The 18,709-nt window shown below is 46.9% G+C and overlaps 1 protein-coding gene across 1 annotated transcript in view; it reads right to left on the bottom strand.

The window, feature by feature from the left end:
• The window catches only part of LOC311231982 (uncharacterized protein), a 39,606-nt gene that overhangs the window by 14,291 nt on the left and 6,606 nt on the right, over positions 1 to 18,709 (bottom strand). The window contains exons 3-7 of the mRNA XM_084318629.1: positions 16,941 to 17,102; positions 3,185 to 3,262; positions 1,068 to 2,979; positions 492 to 545; positions 281 to 382 (exon numbers count right to left, since the gene is read on the bottom strand). Of these exons, the coding sequence (XP_084174755.1) occupies positions 281 to 382; positions 492 to 545; positions 1,068 to 2,979; positions 3,185 to 3,262; positions 16,941 to 17,102 (2,308 nt within the window). The remainder of the gene's footprint in view (positions 1 to 280; positions 383 to 491; positions 546 to 1,067; positions 2,980 to 3,184; positions 3,263 to 16,940; positions 17,103 to 18,709) is intronic.

Genomic DNA, 18,709 nt, shown 5'->3' on the forward strand with positions numbered 1-18,709 from the left:
AACAAACTCCTTTTTTTCTTAATGCGTTAATATGTCGATCCTTTGAAATGTCACTAAATCGTTCATAAAATGAAAACAAGAATGATAACCATCCAAATGAAAACAAACTGCCGAAAGTCTAACCATCTTCTTGGTGAGATACGCTGTATGTACCAACTAAAACATTTTTTTTTAATGCATTTTGATGCTGTAAATTTTTTTGTGTGCATTTTAAACGTTATGATGACTTATGTTCTAAAACTAAATGGCTGACCTCGCATCGACTGGGTCTCTAACTTACCCAATGTGCTGCCCTGCAAAGGTCTGGTCTCAAGTTCACATGTTGTGGAAATGTTCTCACGTTTGTCTTCAAGGTCGCTATCCCATTCACCCTCTTGTTTGGCTGGAGACATAAGGATGAAAGGAGAGACAAAACAGGTGAGCATATCAAACTACATGATGAACACAATGTCGGAACTCAACATCCAGGTAGAAATGCGTTAATAGTTCACCTTGTGTTTCCTCAAACTGTTCCAGCAGGCTAGTCAGATCAGTGGCTTCTATTCCTGAAAAGCATGAAGAAAAGAAATGAGAAGAAAATCATTGATTTCCCTTCTACTACAAATGTCCTTTATCGGCAGTGACATTGGACTTAACTTAAAGGAACACGCCAACATTTTGGGAAATTGGCTTACCGTCTTCTCCAGAGAGAGACAAGAAGATAGATACCAGTTTCCTCTCTGTGCGTTCAGTAGAAAGCTATCTGGCTGCATGTTAGCCTAGCTTAGCACAATGAATGGAAGTGGACACGGTTAGCCTTCGGGAGAGGTGACAATTCCTAGGCTAACCGGCATGTCCGCTTCCATTCATGACCTGATGATCTGGCTAAGCTAGGCTAACGTGCAGCCAGATAGCTTTCTATTGAACGCGCAGAGAGAAAACTGGTATCTATCTTCTTGTCTCTCCCTGGAGAAGACGATAAGCTAATTTCCCAAAATGTTGGTGTGTTCCTTTAACACATCTACCTGGTTTAATGCTTTCATCAACTCAGATCTTATCTAATGTAAAATGATGGACTGACAGCTTACCCGAGGTGCTTGTTGGAGTCTGGAGATCGCTGCTCTTCTGCGGAGGGCAGGGCAGCTGCTCGGGGGGAAGCAGAAATCCAAGGGACGCCTCTGTAACCGTCTCCTTCTCCGGGACGGGAGCGTCGACGGTAGTGAGTCGCAGGAAGGAAGGACACTTGCCTCGTCTCATCTGATGTGGACTTGAGGACCGAAGAATCTTTGGTAAAGGCTTGGTTTCTTTTATTAGGCTTTGATTGCACTGCTGGGGCTGTGGTTTCCCACACCCTGGAAGGGGTTCCGCCCATGTTGTGGTACGACATGGTGGCTGAGACGTAGAAGAGAGAGGTTCTTCGTTTGGAGGTGGTTTGGAAAACTGATTTCGGATCTCCCGAAGGAGGCTGGCGCTGTCCGGGACAGGGTCCTGGTTTAGTGATAACACTTTAGGCTTAGGCTCTGGGATGGACGGCTCTGCTTTAGGGAATTGTTTGGTGAATGTCTTCTGCATCTCTCGAAGGAGTCTGGTGCTCTCAAGGTTGGGATCCCTGTTAATGAACACCACTTTGGGCTTGGGCTCTGAGGAGGACTGGGTGATGGATGGCAGCGCTTGTTGGTCAGCCCATGTGCTGGACGGAGAAGTAACAGGCAATGGGAGTAGGACAGGATTAGGGGGGTCACTAGTCAACAATTTTGGCTTCTTTTCTGGACTTGTCCTGCTTTGTGGAACATCTGCAATTGGGACGGAGCTGGGCTTTGAAACTGGACAAACAGGTGAGATTAACTTGGTCTCAGTCCTTCGGCGCTTCAATCCACGATTAAGTACATTGTTAGAAACTTTAGAGTCCACAGAGGAGACCTGGAGAGGACAAGACGATGAGGACTTGAACAGGGTCCTTTTAGGTCCATTGAAATGATCGTCACCAATTCCTGTGTTGAATGCATGGTGGTGTATTGCCTCTGGTCCCCATTTGTTATGTCTCAGTCCCTCTAAACAGGGAATGGGTGACAGCTCTGTAGGAGGCTCAGGTACGGAGGGCCACTTAGTGGTGTAGTTCTCCTGTTTCTCCACCAGGGGCAGTCTCTTCTCCAGACGTAGCTCTCTGTACTGTTGAAGGCTGAGAGATTTGGGCTTGGTTTCACCTCGTGGCGCCTCAGGAACCTCAGCCTGGACGCCACTGTCTTCTGGAGGTCTCGCCGGGTGCTCTAGTGCTTTGAGAACGGGGGTTTCAGTCATTTTGTTGCAGTCGAGTGGAGCCGACGCGGTTACTTCATCTGTCAGCTCACTCAAGTCTGGGAGCTCGTTCAGGTTGAACTCGTCTTCTAGGGGCGGTTCAAAGGAAGTCACAAGAACGGGGCCAAAGCTTACCCTTTTCTTCTCCCTGGGTGCTGGAGTTCTGGACGTGTCCGATTTCACCAGCATACTCTTTAGAGGTTTCACCTCACTTTCATCTCCCTCCTCTTCCGCTTCCGTGTATTTCAAAGGTCTTTCATCATCAGATACATCAACGTCTATCTCCTCGTCGCTCTCACCAGAGGGTTTCTTGTACATCCATACCTCTCCCTGCAGGGACGTGTTGTGATCCATGCCCAGTTTTCCCCATGGAGAAACTCCTTGTGTGGCTGAGTTCCCCAAACCCTTCCTCTCCTCTTCCACACACACCTTTAGACTGTAGGGGTGCATTAGTTTCACCAGGTTGACTAAAGACATTGAGGTGAAGACCTCGATTTCAGTCTCCGTTTTCTGAGGTCCAACTTCAACTGGATTTATGGAGTGAGAGGAGTTCTTCTGGCTGGTCCGTTTGAACCCGTGATGCAGGCCGTGGACCTCCCCATTCCTCCCGTCCTCCTTTTCTCCATCACTCTGTTGGGTGTAGACCATATTCGGGGATCTGACGGGTAATCTAGGCCTTCTCAGTCTGTCTGCAATGGATTCTTCCTAATGAGGAAGATAATGTTAAAGGATGGGTCATCTGCACTAACATGGGTCAGAATAGGGGCACACAGACTTTTTCCAGACACTCTTAGTTGAGCTTGTGCCTATGGTTAAAAGAACACTCCATGAATAGAAGGCAACATATGTATACATTATATGTAAACCAATACACATTTCCAGGAGGTTTAATTGAAGCCCTAGTTTGTACCTTGGTTGAGGTGGAGGAGGGTGACAGGGAGGAGGAACAGACTGGTGAAGTTCTGGCTAGACTCAGCAGCCTCCTCAACTGAAACAGCAAAAGATACAGGAAGGAAATGAAAAACAAGACATTGATAAAGAAAAATGTAATCTATGTTATAAAATAAGCAAATTATATTGACTGCTGTAGTGTGTTGGTCATGTTTAGCACTGAGCAGAATATTGACCTTTTAAGGTGTATATATATATATATATATATATATATATATATATATATATATATATATATATATATATATTATAGCTGTGGTCAGCCCAATATAATCAAATATAAAAATGTTATAATTGTGCTTTGGGGCGCCAGACAGGCTAAACCTGTCAACAAATCAAATAAGCAAAATAAAGCTTACTGTCCAATACCGGTTAGCTCTAGTAACCTCCACTACAAAAAATTTGCTTGTGATAAGGGTATGAATAAGAGGCAGGCAAACAGTATTTAGTGAAATGATATATGCGGTATTCAATAACACAAAAGCAAGTGCAACCAGATACATAAAACACAAGTGCAAAACGGCAATAAGGAAAACAAAACCAACAGTCCAGATTGTGTGTGCTCAGTGAGTGTGTGGGGGGTAGCAGGCTGGAGTAGGCTGAAGTGGTGACTGAGGAGAGCTTGGAGATTTGTAGGGGGAAGCTGGGAGAACAGGGACACTGGAGATCTTGAGTAAAGGTGGTCAAGTCCGGGATAGTTGGGGGTTTGAAGAGACAATTCAAAGAAAAAATAAAAGAAAATGATAAATCTTTTATTTTTTTTTATGTTGTGGGACTTGTACAGCACTTTATTCAACTTTGTCAGTGCTGTAAAGTTTAAACCTTTTTAAATCTTAGACAAACAAAACACTTTGCTTTCATGAAATATTGTAAGCCGTCATTTGAGGCTTTATAAAAGCAGCACAATGAACACAAATCTGTCAGTGGAGAGTCTGACCTAATCTTAAATAACAAACAGCATTGCTTGTTGTAATTAAAGAGGCAGAGTTGATTTTGCACCAAAAAATTTAAAATAAAAAAAATCCTTTTTTTTAACACTTTGGTTGCCTAAGGTTAAATTAATGATATACCATAGATTGCCAGCGCTATTTGTCTATGGAGAAAGTCCCCTTCTTTGCAGGGCTATAACGTTTTAAATTCTATTGCTACATTGCCATTATTAGGGCCCATTCAAAGTCCTATATGTATTGTTCATTGTGTAGCAACGTTAAACTTTTTCATTCACATATTCATAGTAAAGTATGGTCTAATGTATAAGTATGTTTTCATCTCTTTCTGCAGCTTTCTCCAGAACGTGATATATAGCCCCAAATGCATTATATTGATGATGAAATACAGTTTGATGGCAATCAGCGCGATATAAAAAATTCCAACTAGACGTACTTCTAGAAGTTACTACACGTCATCTGATGTTGACCGGATGGGCGAGGGGGCGTTTATAATTCCGTGGGCAGCGTTATACCAATCATCTAATGTGGGTCAAATGTTGATAATATCAGTTATTATCGAAGACGGTAACGTTACACGCTGAAACTCACCCCAGTCTCCGCGCGCCGTTGGGCGATCATCGTCGAGTAGAAATGTTATCATTATGGGATATATTTTTACCCGGTCCATCTCCAGCTTGTATAATGGTATATATCCGTCCAAATCATGTTGTTTATCGAGTTATTGGCAATCGATCACCGTGTAGCGTGACGAGCCAGAGTCCCATGAACCATAGCGAGCGCCCGGAAGTACTACGGTCGTCATGACAACCTCTATTCAACATCCTGTTTTGGCGATTGCGCCGATCGGCCACCAGATGGCGCTCCTGAACCGCCAGAGAGCTCAGTGGGTCCTGCTGGTGGATCTCAGGCCAGCGGAGGGACATTATGAATCCGATCGCAGATTTTTGAAATATTGATATAAGGACGCTGTACAGCGTCCCCCGGCAACTTTAGCATGGCCAGCAAAGACGTGAAAAGACGTGTCCCGGCACTCAAAGTGTTAATAATAAAATTTTATTTTCATATTCGAATCCCATGCCCATCGAACGAAGCTTCGAAGTATTTAACACTTTGACTGCCATGAAACGTCTTTTCACATCATTGCTGGCCATGCTCAAGTTGCCGGGGGACGCTGTACAGCGTCCTTATATCAATATTTAAAAAATCTGCGATCGGATTCATATGTCCCCTCCGCTGGCCTGAGATCCACCAGCAGGACCCACTGAGCTCTCTGGCGGTTCAGGAGCGCCCTCTGGTGGCCGATCGGCGCAATCGCCAAACAGGATGTTGAATAGAGGTTGTCCTAGACGACCGTAGTACTTCCGGCGCTCGCTATAGGTCCCGCGACTCTGGCTCGTCACACTACACAGTGATCGATTGCCAATAACTCGATAAACAACATGATTTGGACGTATATACCATTATACAAGCTGGAGATGGACCGGGTAAATTTACATCCCATAATGATAAGATTTCAACTCGACGATGATCGCCCAACGGCGCGCGGAGACTGGGGTGAGTTTCAGCGTGTAACGTTACCGTCTTCGATACTAACTGCTATTATCAACATTTGACCCACATTAGATGATTGGTATAATTTGGGGCTATAGATCACGTTCTGGAGAAAGCTGCAGAAAGAGATGAAAACATACTTATACATTAGACCATACTTTACTATGAATATGTGAATGAAAAAGTTTAACGTTGCTACACAATGAACAATACATATAGGACTTTGAATGGGCCCTAATAATGGCAATGTAGCAATAGAATTTAAAAAGTTATAGCCATGCAAAGAAGGGGTACTTCTCCATAGACAAATAGAGCCGGCAACCTATGGTATATCATTAATTTAACCCAAGGCAACCAAAGTGTTAAGACAGCCCTACATTGGTCTTTACTTAAAAAAATATCTTATCTTTAACACATCACGAGAGGTCGCTGTGGGCCGTGTGGGCCAGCGCTTAATGAATGGGGATACATGCCGGTGTTTGCAGTGCTAAAACTATATTAAATTTTATAGCTATGGATCTAATAATATAGTCGATTGTCATGGAGTTTCTTCCGGTCAAGATGCAAAAAACTGATTTTTTCATCCATACATTCCCGTTTTATACCATGGTGAATATGAGTATAGTTTTAGAATAATTCTGTGTAATTCCAGGAAACGCAGCCAAGCAGCGTTTACTGCATTTCACTATAAATCGTGCCATTGCTCGATTGGATCAACAATCAATCTGAAATCAAGGCTAAATTATCGGTATTATGTTTCATCATGCATGCATGAAAGGGTGGGGGGGAGGTTCTATGCTTTGATCGTCACCAATGGCATACGTTGTGGAGTAACGTTAGCACTTTCGGATCACAATGAAGGCATGCTCGGATCAACGCAAGATTGATAACATATAGCCCTTACCTTGACTAGGATGTACTGTAAAAAGAATATTCCAGGGGAGCTCCAGTAGCTCACCACGTACCGCGAGTGCTATTTCAGCGCCGTGGACAACCGCGCTCGCGCAGATCTGGGGCTGAGCGCGTTCGAATCCTGGACGGCAGCCGTGCCTTTCCCAGAGTGTCTTTCCCCCCATCTGAACCCTTTCAGCCTGCTTCTGTCGGTCGAACTTGACCAAGTATGAATGCGACGAAAAAGCGATAAACGCTAAAAAAAAGTATAAAAAAAAAAAAAAAAAAAAAAAATATATTCCAATTATCTGATCGCCATTCCAAGTATTGATGTCGATCGTGTTGCCAACATGATCCACGAAAGCACATGAATCTGCGGTGGTTGGTTCTCCCCAATCCATGTGTTATAAACGTTACTCCTCCCCGAATAGGAAAACCCGGACCGGACTTCTTAGATTGACGTACAGGCGGAGCCAGATAGATTCCAAGGATGTGCAATACCGGCCGCAAGGCGTTAGGTGGCGGTATTTGGATGTTTGCGATCTCAGACCCATTCAGGATAACCTGCACAGGCTGCCTCGATGGATTATGAATGGCAATAGCGAATAAAAGAAATAACGACCCAGAAACGAGAATCTTCGTTTCTGGCACTGAACCATTGGGCCACAGAAACGAGAATTCTCGTGAACGGCACCCAAAGGGTTAATGAGTAGCTAGATATAAATAGATGTCTATATCCAAGACTAGAAAATAATCTCACACATATCCCAAGGCTCTAAACTGTTTTGCACATATTCATTTAGTTTGACAGTTATTGAGAGTTAATGAGTTTGAATATCTCCTCCCGTGATGACATCAGAGGACACTGAATCCTTGTGTTGTGTTAATTACAGCTCAATGAAATGATGTAGATGAAAAAATAGCAACCCCTATTGCAATCCTTATCTCTATTTTTCATCTACATCATTTTCATGGAGGGCCACCTGTTGTGGAAAACCTTGATCATTAATCACCAAATTACAACTAACCCATAACAGTACACATATTAGTAGACTCCTACTGCAGGTTAGAGGAACCACAGAGGAACCCCTATGGACGCTGCAACGAGTGAGCATTAGAGCACCATAGACTGAATTTGGTCGTTAAAGAACCCAGGGCGCCTGTTGTGAAGGGCCAGATTAAACCGAATATATATATTTATTTACATATATATATTTAATTGTATTTGTATATTCTCTAATATTCCCTGATATCCCTTGTATATTCCTTGTACAATATGCATTGAATATCCATTCTAGCCTACTGAACATCCCATAATAGTCTCCATTCTACTATTGGTCGAGACCTTGGTGCCAGGCTGCCATACCCCTCAGACCCAGTTCAAACGTACCGCTCCACATGTACGAACAAGTCCTAGTTCCGCGTAGGAATCTGACTACCGCACCACTAATGGGACTATTTGTTCATAGTGCGTATATATACTGCGCTACTAAAGTAGGACTTTCTTTTCAGTCCAGTTTCTTACCCTCCAATAGAGTCACAGACGTAAAGCCTCCCCGCGACGCCACGTGTGGGAGTAAGGCCAAGTTCGCCTACCATCGGTATTGAGACATCGTGTATATTAATATTTGAATAGTCATATTTGGCACTATATCGTCGAGTTGGACGTAGTCTATTAAGCTAATAATAGTCTGTTAATATATAGTGCTTCGTGCGGTGAGAATACTACCGTAGTCAGTACCCCATCGTTTCGGGCAGAGAACTGGCTGATTACCCAGGGTGGTTGACCCCACGTGAAGCTGCACCCGAGGAGCCCCAGAGCCGACGAGCGAGTGGACCTGTATACCGGATTATTCTACCGACGACAGCCCGCCTTCCCAGGCACGGATTATGCTTTGTATACTTTGATTATTCCATGGATAAAGACCCCCGACACTGCCGTGTTGGAACCCCCCCCCCTGGAGAGGACGCAAGGTGAGGAGACGCTCTGCAAGACGAGGTCGCTTCACGTCTCTCCCCCGTGGACCGGAGAGAGCCGGCCCACAAAGAGTCCACCTGCTTTCATCTGTGGTCCAAGGATCGCCGGCGCATCGAACGGCACTACAATGGGTTCACCTGGGATACCCTTGGCCGGATGAGGCAGCCGGATTCTACCCCCCCCCCCCCTCCTACTCCTGTCGGCTTACAAGCGACCGGATTAACCCCCCCTAGTGTGTCCAGTATATAATCATTAAAGTATCATTGCTGTTATTCCTTAAACTATTCCAGGTCGTATATGTACCACCTGCACCTTTAGAGATTGGACATTCTCTATTGATATACCGACGAATACTCTTGCCATAAAAGTGCATACTATTTCCATTCATAAATGTGATTGATTTGATTAAGTGCTTGCTCTACACACCATCGCTGTGTAGAAATAAAGACCTATTTCTAATTCGTACATTTGTGTTGGATCCGTTTCATCTACGTGACAGTGTTCATCATAATATATTTATGCCGTGTACTGGGTGGCCGAATATTAAGTACAAAGGTAGTGGTAGTAAGTATCATATCTAGTAATACAGTCAGGGAATTGTACCCCTCAGTTACAATTGGTCCTTCGAGCCGGAGGGTAATTAGTGTAATATTAATATAGTGTTATTAATATTGAAATGGCCTATGATGAACACTCCACGAAACGATCCTCCTAGGGCCTAACAAAATTAATAGTTGGTTTCAGGTTGGTTGTCAGTTTGGCCATGGGTAGGTAGGGAATTTATTTTATTTTATTTTTTTATTTTATTCTTTCCCACGGCGACTATGGATAGGGAATTTCTTTATTTAATTAAAATGTTCACAACAACATGGATGCATGTACTCTGCCAGCATGTTTAATATCCATAATACTAAATGTTTGACTAAGATTTCTATGAAACTTTATTAAAAAAAAAAAAAAAAAAAAAAACGTTTTTTTTTTATTTTTTTTATAATTTTTTCCAAAAACTCATAAAATATATTGGGTCGCACCTAAATCGGCAGGGTCGGTCGGCAACCTGAAACCAACTATTAATTTTGTTAGGCCTAACCAACGCCCGCAGCGCGAACGACGGCTCCCTCAGTACTTAGAGGCCTACGCTGTCAGTCAACAACCTAGTCTTCTACTAACAGTAAACGCGGTAAAACTAGAAAGTAAAAGTATGTCTAACCCCAACGCCCAGACTACCCCGACCATAGAGGCCCCTACGGGCTCTAATGTAACTGACCAAGTTCACGGTGGGGACCAGTGGGAACCAGACATGACTTCACACCCCGCCAGTACTGAAGAAGTAGTCCCCGATGAGTCCCGGGAGGAATACAACGCTACCGAGAGAGAACTCGGCACGGAAGAAGACGGGGAGAGCACCGTGGAGATAGAGCTCCAAGGCTCCGCAAGGAGTACCCCGAGGGAAGGCTCCCCTATACAACCGCCTTCTCCCAGCGAGGCAGAGAGGACCCTACAGCAGGCCTTCCTCATCAGCCTGAACGCCGCTGCTGAACGCGACCGACTGCAGATCCAGCAGCGAAGCGAACACGAGCAGATACGTCTAGAAATAAGACGCATTCAGATGGAAGAGAATGTGGCCCGAGAACGAGCCGGTGCTCAACGGGACGCAGCGCGCGACAGACAGCAGTCGCAACTAATAGAACAGCTGATCAGACGGACAACACCCTCTCCCTCCGCCAGAGGCTCCAGGAACTCGTCTAGACACACCTCCAGGGCGGCATCCCCTAGCCGAGTAAACAACCCTGAACTTGACCAACAGACGAGGTCTATACCCCCCACAGACCACCTCCCCCCACCGGTCCAAGCGAGACCTAGCAACCGGGAAGGAGCAGCATATCCTGTGGAGAGGCTAAACCAGAGACTACAAGCACTGGATGACCTAACTGAAGACGAAGAGGAAGAGGAGGAGAACCACGCCCGAAGACAGCACAGTACTCTACCGGACCAGGAGGTCCGGTACAGCCCAGGCTATACTCCCGCGGAGCTGCGCTACAGACCCCCGACTCTATACACGGGTGAGCACGACGCACGACCCGCACCGAGGAACAGCACCTGGACAAGCGGGCCATGGTACACTGCCGGTACCAGCCCATACCAAGGAGCGGGAGGAGACTCGCCTAGGAGGCCTCTCCCCCAACGCTCGCCGATGTATCCACAGTCAGCGTCATACATTGGCACGCCTATGGTACCCGACTTCACCCAAGAGAACCGGGCCCAGTATACAGAACTCCGCATGTGTCTGGAGACCATGTTGGTGGATGTATTGGATGAACGCCACAAATACGCCATCCTACTGAAGCACTTAAAGGTGCCCCGCGCACATAATATAGCGCTCGCCTACGCGACTTCCACCACCCCATACACAGCAGCGCTGGTAGCATTGGACCAGAGGTATGGGCGCATATGGGATTACGTGATCCAGGAGATCCGACACATCGACCGCTTACCCCCAGAAATAGACAATCGAGCACTGGACGACCTGTCCATCAGAGTGCAGTCCCTGGTAGGGATGTTGGGAGCGCAAAGAGAGAAGGGGAGGCATGAACTTTACGCCAACTCAAATGTGGAAAGGATTCTGGAGAAGCTGCCGCCCGCTCGTCAGGAGCGCTTTAGGCGGCAGAGGGACCACAGAGACCCGAATGGCCCCGAACCGAACCTCCTCGATCTAGCAGACTTCCTGGCGAGAGAAGTCAGCAGCCTACGGCTAGATACATTCGGACGGAGCACCCCTGGCTCCAGAGAAGGAACCAGACGACTAAATGATGGAAGAAGATCGGTGACCGTGATGCACCAATCGGAGTCAGTACCGAGCAGCAGGAGCCACAGTACCCCCTCCAGAACGGAGAAGTGGAAGATAGTGTGCCCCTACTGTGAGAAAGAACACTGGCTAGCGCAATGTGACTCCTTCCCCAAGCTGAACGCGGAGGAAGCAAGTCAATGGATAAAGTCCAACAAGCGCTGTTTTCGCTGTGCGCGCTCACACATGGCAGCCGAATGCCGCTTAAAGAAAAGGTGCACCAAGTGCGATGGAGCCCATCTGGACATACTTCACGACAGTAACAGACGGCGCCCTTCACCCGCACCATCCAGCCGCAAAGCGAGCGTCATGTACATCGATCCCGCCAGCAGCAGTGGAGCCCGAGTACTCCTAAAAGTAGTGCGTGTGACACTAAGCTACCAGAATAAAGTCCTGGACACTTACGCCGTCCTCGATGACGGGTCAGAGAAGACCCTGCTGCTCGCCTCCGCTGCGGCCCAGCTAGGGCTGCGGGGAAGCGAAACCCAAATGACAATTCGGACAATAAGACGAGATTTGAAGACGATAAAGGGCGAGAATGTCTCATTCTCTATCGCAGCAAGCGGCCAGCCTGAGCGACGGTACCAGATTACAGACGCTTTCACCAGCCAAGAAATAGGACTGTCGCGGTACACATACCCCGTCGCCAAGCTGATGGAGAAATATGCACATCTGCGCAAGTTACCGATCCCGCTCATAGACAATGCTATGCCGACCCTGTTGATAGGCTCCGACCATGCAGACCTCATTGTCCCGATAGACCGGGTTCATACCGGACCCCGAGGCTGTCCTGCAGCAGTCGAGACCCGTTTGGGATGGACTCTCCAAGGCCCGCTCGCCAAATCTCTCAACCGAAGTACAGCCACTAGATGTCTCCACTCCCGAGTCACAGAGGGAGAAACCGCACTCCTGCAACACGTAGAGCGGCTATGGACCTTGGAACAAATGCCCTTTAAGAACGGAAAGAAAGAAATTCGCTCTAAAGATGACATTTACGCCATTCACCTCCTCGAGACAGGGACCAAGAGAGTCCCGGTCAACGGCGTGTTGAGATACGCCACGCCACTCCTGCGGCGAGAAGGAATGCCTACTTTCCACGCCAAGACAGACGCCACAGAACGGTACCTGCTGAACACGGAGCGGCGCTTAGCCAAGAACCCCGCCCAAGAGAGTGTATACCGCGCTGAGATTGAGAAGCTCATCACAGCGGGACACGTCACAAGGATGGACATTAAAGAGGCTGACCAGACCACTGAATCGTGGTACGTGCCTCACCACAAGGTCCATCACAACGGTAAAGACCGCATAGTATTTAACTGCAGCTACCAGATCGGATCCCAAAATCTGAATAAAGAGTTACTGCCCGGTCCCACACTCGGCCCCTCCCTACTCGGCGTTCTACTCCGCTTCCGCCAGGAAAAGGTGGCCATCAGCGGGGACATTAAAGGAATGTTCCTGCAGGTGAGATTAGTAGAGGCGGACAAGCCCCTGTTACGGTTCCTATGGAGAGAGAAGCCAGGAGATGAGCACCCAGCCATCTACCAATGGGAAGTCCTCCCCTTCGGAACGACGTGCAGCCCCTGCTGTGCTACATTTGCACTACAGAAACATGTAGCAGAGGACCCAGCAGCGGACGAAGAGGTCCGACACAGCGTAAAGAACAGCTTCTACGTAGACAACTGTCTACAAAGCCTTTCAACCCAAGAAGAAGCCGAGGCTCTCCTGATTAAACTCCGCGCCTCATTGATCAAAGGCGGCTTTGATCTCAGGCAGTGGGCCAGCAGCGATCCGCAAGTACTGCGCAGCCTCTCCTCCGAGGACAAGGCAGCCAGCAGCGAGACCTGGATGGCTACAATCCCGGGAGAAGCCCAGGAGATGACCCTGGGATTGGTGTGGCGATTCAAAACAGATTCGCTTCACTACAGACACAAGCCCCTGACTACGGAGCAGGGAAGGCCGGCGGCGGCGCCGACCACCAGACGGAGTGTGTACACAACACTCGCCCGACAATATGACCCGCTAGGATGTATTCTACCGTACACCACCAGGGCAAAAATGATTGTACGAGCATTGTGGGACAAGGACCAGGGCTGGGACGACCCCATTCCCGCACACCTTGCATCCACCTGGAGAGAGTGGGAGATGGAGCTCCACTCACTCCCAGGCGTTAATATGCGCCGAAGCTACTTCCCACCCACGGTGAGGCCAGAGACATGTAAAATGGACTTACACGTCTTCAGTGACGCCTCAGAGGTCGCATACGGATCAGTAGCCTACTTACGGGCCCAAGAGAAGGGGGGAGAGATCTACACAGCATTTGTCCTCGCCCGCTCGAGAATAGCCCCACGCAAGCAACAATCTATCCCACGTCTAGAGCTCTGCGCAGCCCTAGCCGGAGCGCACCTAGCCACGCTCATCCAACGTGAGCTCACCATACCGGTGTCTAGAACAATCCTGTGGTCAGATTCCACGACGGTACTCGCCTGGATCAAATCGGACTCATGCAAGTACAAAGTCTTCGTGGGAGTCAGAGTCACAGAGATTCAAGACTTAACCGAAGAGTTAACCGGAGAAACAGAGTGGCGCTACGTTGATACAAAACAGAACCCAGCTGACGTCATCACCCGGGGGATGCCCCTGGATGACCTCACCCGTCGCAATGTCTACAGTGACTGCCCCGCATTCCTAAGACTCCCGGAAGGACAGTGGCCCATGCCTATCCCGAGGGAAGCAAGTCCAGAGGAGGTGGAAAATAAGAAGTCTGTGTTCTGTGGATTGAGCACCGTAGCCTCCACCGACCCTAACATAGACGATTGCACGTCCATAGAGAGTGCACAACAAAGAACATTCCTGCGGTACCACCCGGAGTGCAAGTCCCCCGCTGATATGTCAGCAGCTAACTACGAGGAAGCAGAATTGCTTCTACTGCAGCGAGCCCAGAGAGACTCGTTCCCCGATGGATTGGCCTGTCTACAGGGAGGAAAGCCCGTCCCATCCGACAGCAGATTAATTCATCTGGCCCCCGAGAGCGACGCTCATACCCTCATCAGAGTGGGTGGTCGCCTAAGCAGTTATCCCAACACACTCCTGATGGGGCGGCTAGATCCTGCATTACCACAGACAATGTACCGGCCTGAAGAAGCGAACGGCCGACGAATGTGGAGGTACAGCCAAGTATTAGCCGACAAGTTTTGGAACAGTTTCCTACTGCACTACCTACCGTCTCTACAGACCCGCCAGAAGTGGGTAAAGGAGAGAGACAATTTGACAGAAGGAACAGTCGTCATGATTATTGATCAATCACTGCCCAGAGCTATGTGGCCGGCCGGCCGCGTAAGCAAAGTGATCACCGGTGCCGACGGCAAGGTCCGAGCAGCTGAAGTGCTCGTCCAGGGTCGCACTTACACCCGTCCCGTGGCGAGGCTCATAGAACTGCCTCGACTCCCAGACACAATCGATGATGACCATGACCCTATAACCCTATGACTTTGTGAAGTTGACTGACCCCTACAGCAAACCCTTATGTGTAAATAGACAACGCGATTAATCTGTCTCTGTTTAACTGATTAGGTCTGGGACCTATTCAGGGGGTGGCTGTTGTGAAGGGCCAGATTAAACCGAATATATATATTTATTTACATATATATATTTAATTGTATTTGTATATTCTCTAATATTCCCTGATATCCCTTGTATATTCCTTGTACAATATGCATTGAATATCCATTCTAGCCTACTGAACATCCCATAATAGTCTCCATTCTACTATTGGTCGAGACCTTGGTGCCAGGCTGCCATACCCCTCAGACCCAGTTCAAACGTACCGCTCCACATGTACGAACAAGTCCTAGTTCCGCGTAGGAATCTGACTACCGCACCACTAATGGGACTATTTGTTCATAGTGCGTATATATACTGCGCTACTAAAGTAGGACTTTCTTTTCAGTCCAGTTTCTTACCCTCCAATAGAGTCACAGACGTAAAGCCTCCCCGCGACGCCACGTGTGGGAGTAAGGCCAAGTTCGCCTACCATCGGTATTGAGACATCGTGTATATTAATATTTGAATAGTCATATTTGGCACTATATCGTCGAGTTGGACGTAGTCTATTAAGCTAATAATAGTCTGTTAATATATAGTGCTTCGTGCGGTGAGAATACTACCGTAGTCAGTACCCCATCGTTTCGGGCAGAGAACTGGCTGATTACCCAGGGTGGTTGACCCCACGTGAAGCTGCACCCGAGGAGCCCCAGAGCCGACGAGCGAGTGGACCTGTATACCGGATTATTCTACCGACGACAGCCCGCCTTCCCAGGCACGGATTATGCTTTGTATACTTTGATTATTCCATGGATAAAGACCCCCGACACTGCCGTGTGTTGGAACCCCCCCCCCCTGGAGAGGACGCAAGGTGAGGAGACGCTCTGCAAGACGAGGTCGCTTCACGTCTCTCCCCCGTGGACCGGAGAGAGCCGGCCCACAAAGAGTCCACCTGCTTTCATCTGTGGTCCAAGGATCGCCGGTGCATCGAACGGCACTACAGTGGGTTCACCTGGGATACCCTTGGCCGGATGAGGCAGCCGGATTCTACCCCCCCCCCTCCTACTCCTGTCGGCTTACAAGCGACCGGATTAACCCCCCCTAGTGTGTCCAGTATATAATCATTAAAGTATCATTGCTGTTATTCCTTAAACTATTCCAGGTAGTATATGTACCACCTGCGCCTTTAGAGATTGGACATTCTCTATTGATATACCGACGAATACTCTTGCCATAAAAGTGCATACTATTTCCATTCATAAATGTGATTGATTTGATTAAGTGCTTGCTCTACACACCATCGCTGTGTAGAAATAAAGACCTATTTCTAATTCGTACATTTGTGTTGGATCCGTTTCATCTACGTGACAGTGTTCATCATAATATATTTATGCCGTGTACTGGGTGGCCGAATATTAAGTACAAAGGTAGTGGTAGTAAGTATCATATCTAGTAATACAGTCAGGGAATTGTACCCCTCAGTTACAGCGCCTATCGCAAGGAGTAGGGGGTTCCCCCGACGTTCCTGGCCAAATTCCCAATCAGGTCTCTGACATCAAGGCCACCTAATCATCCCTCCCCCTTAATTGTCTGATATCCATCCCTGTCTCCTGAGCCCTTCAGCCATTGTATAGTGTGATGTGTGCCTGGTGCCAGTGTATGGCAGCCATTGAGCCTGCGTAGTGCGTAGCCCAAGGTTGGGTGCTACCAGTGGTGGTGAAGGAGGCAATTTCCACCCTACATTGTGGGGAGCGCTTTGGGTGTCTAGAAAAAGCGCTATATAAATGTAATGATCATTCATTCATTCATTCATTCATTATTCATTCATTCATTCATAGGTGAGCCAGACTGAATGCTGTGGCTTTGGAATAGTGTCTGTCCAAATATCAAAACACTATCTCCAACCCCACTTTTGGGGGTAGCAGTTTATTGCCATTTATTTGGTGATGACTGGACCCACCGGAGAGCTGTCCCTGTGTTTCTGGTTGGCGAGGAGCTCAGGTTCTGGCAGGGTGTCGAAGGGAGACAGGGTCCCCTCATCATCCTCCACAATGTCCAGGATCTCCGTCAGAGCCGTTAGCAAGGTAGACTCACTCTCCTCTTCTTCTGCTCTGCTCTTGGCCTGCGAAGGGGCATCAATAGCACAACTGTCACCAACATGCACTGATGAGGATTGCAAGGAGCAGCGCCGACGCACCACTTTCGGTCAGAATGTATTGTCACTTTGTCAGTGCAGGGAAGTATGTCATGGAACAGTTTACCTACCACCATGCGAGAATGTCCAACTTTTACTACTTTTAAACTCAAAGTAAAAAAAAAGTTTCTAGAACACCAAGCATGTGACCATATATAGGACCTTTATGGTCTTGGTCCTTTTAGCTTTGTAGCCATTTGTAAATTAGTGTTATTTTGTTTTTAACATGTATTTATATTGCTCTGTTTTTGTATATTATTTGTTTTGTTTGGGGACTGATGATGAAAATTAGCATCCCTTGCTAAATCCTGTGTATTTACAGTGCATTATATGTATTGTCCATTAATACATGCTGTCCCTTCCAAATAAACGAATAAATGAAATGAAAGAATAAGTGTCAAGTACTTTAGAACTTCTCTCACCACATTGATTACTTACACAACACATTAAAGTTGTCCAAAATTATATATTTTTCAATATATATCGATACTGAATATTTAAAATATATTTGATACTCATTTGCCACAATATCGTTACCAGTTGCCGGTGCCTGCATTTCTCTTGACACACTACAAGGTGCTGTCGGTGGGTGGGTGACACACACACACACACACACGCACGCACGCACACTGAAATGCTTCGTGTTTGAGACGAATGAACAGGGAAAGGCAAAGGATACTTAAGATGCTACAGAGCAGCGCAGGGTGCCAAGTGCCAACGCAACAGATTTATCAAAGCACCTAACATTAACTCATTCACTGCTGTTGTGCTTGAGAACACCTCTATACTAAAGCATAAGAAGGTGGTATACATTTTTACTTAATTTCTTTTAAGACCTAATCTAACATCAAAAAATCATCTTTCTAAGCATTTTGATATTTCTCTCATAGTATTAGAGAAGCTGAGAAGTTCAGCCCGTGATGAAAACAGCACACAAATTGTGCTGGATCTACAAGTCAGACAAACAATGTTCAGAACACCCTCACCTTGGCAGAGAAGGGTCCAATCGTTTTTTTTTTTTTTTTTTTACCTTGATTTCAACAACAGGAGAGCAAGAATGAGTCATATTCTGCCAATACCTCAACAACATCTCCCATTGAGGTGAATGGAACCGGTGCCTGCTCTAGTCTTCTAAGAGTGGGGGTGGAGAGCAGTATGCCAGCACTTTGTGAAACCCATGTGATGCATTCCAGGAAATAAATGGGAGTTCAATCCTCTTAATGAAGTATCTGGTAAAACCCTCTGTACGTTAACTCATTGTTACAATGCAGTCATTTTTCTCTGTTGCTCTGATATTATTTACAGCCTAGTAAAATAGACCTGCTAAGAGGCCGTTGCTCAGTAAGTCATGGTATAATGTGGATATACATGGCTATCGACCAACCAGAGGGCTGCATCAGACCTATCCCTTATATAATTGTACAAAGAGGTAGCTCCTTAGATGTTTCTCTCTCTCTGCGTTTTTTACTTCCTTGTTTACATTCAGAAACTCACCGCTTTCCGTAGGTCCTTCCTTTGATAGTTTTAACATGACC

Source organism: Notolepis coatsorum (assembly GCF_963971535.1).
Source record: "Notolepis coatsorum genome assembly, chromosome: 7".
NCBI lineage: Eukaryota > Metazoa > Chordata > Actinopteri > Aulopiformes > Paralepididae > Notolepis > Notolepis coatsorum.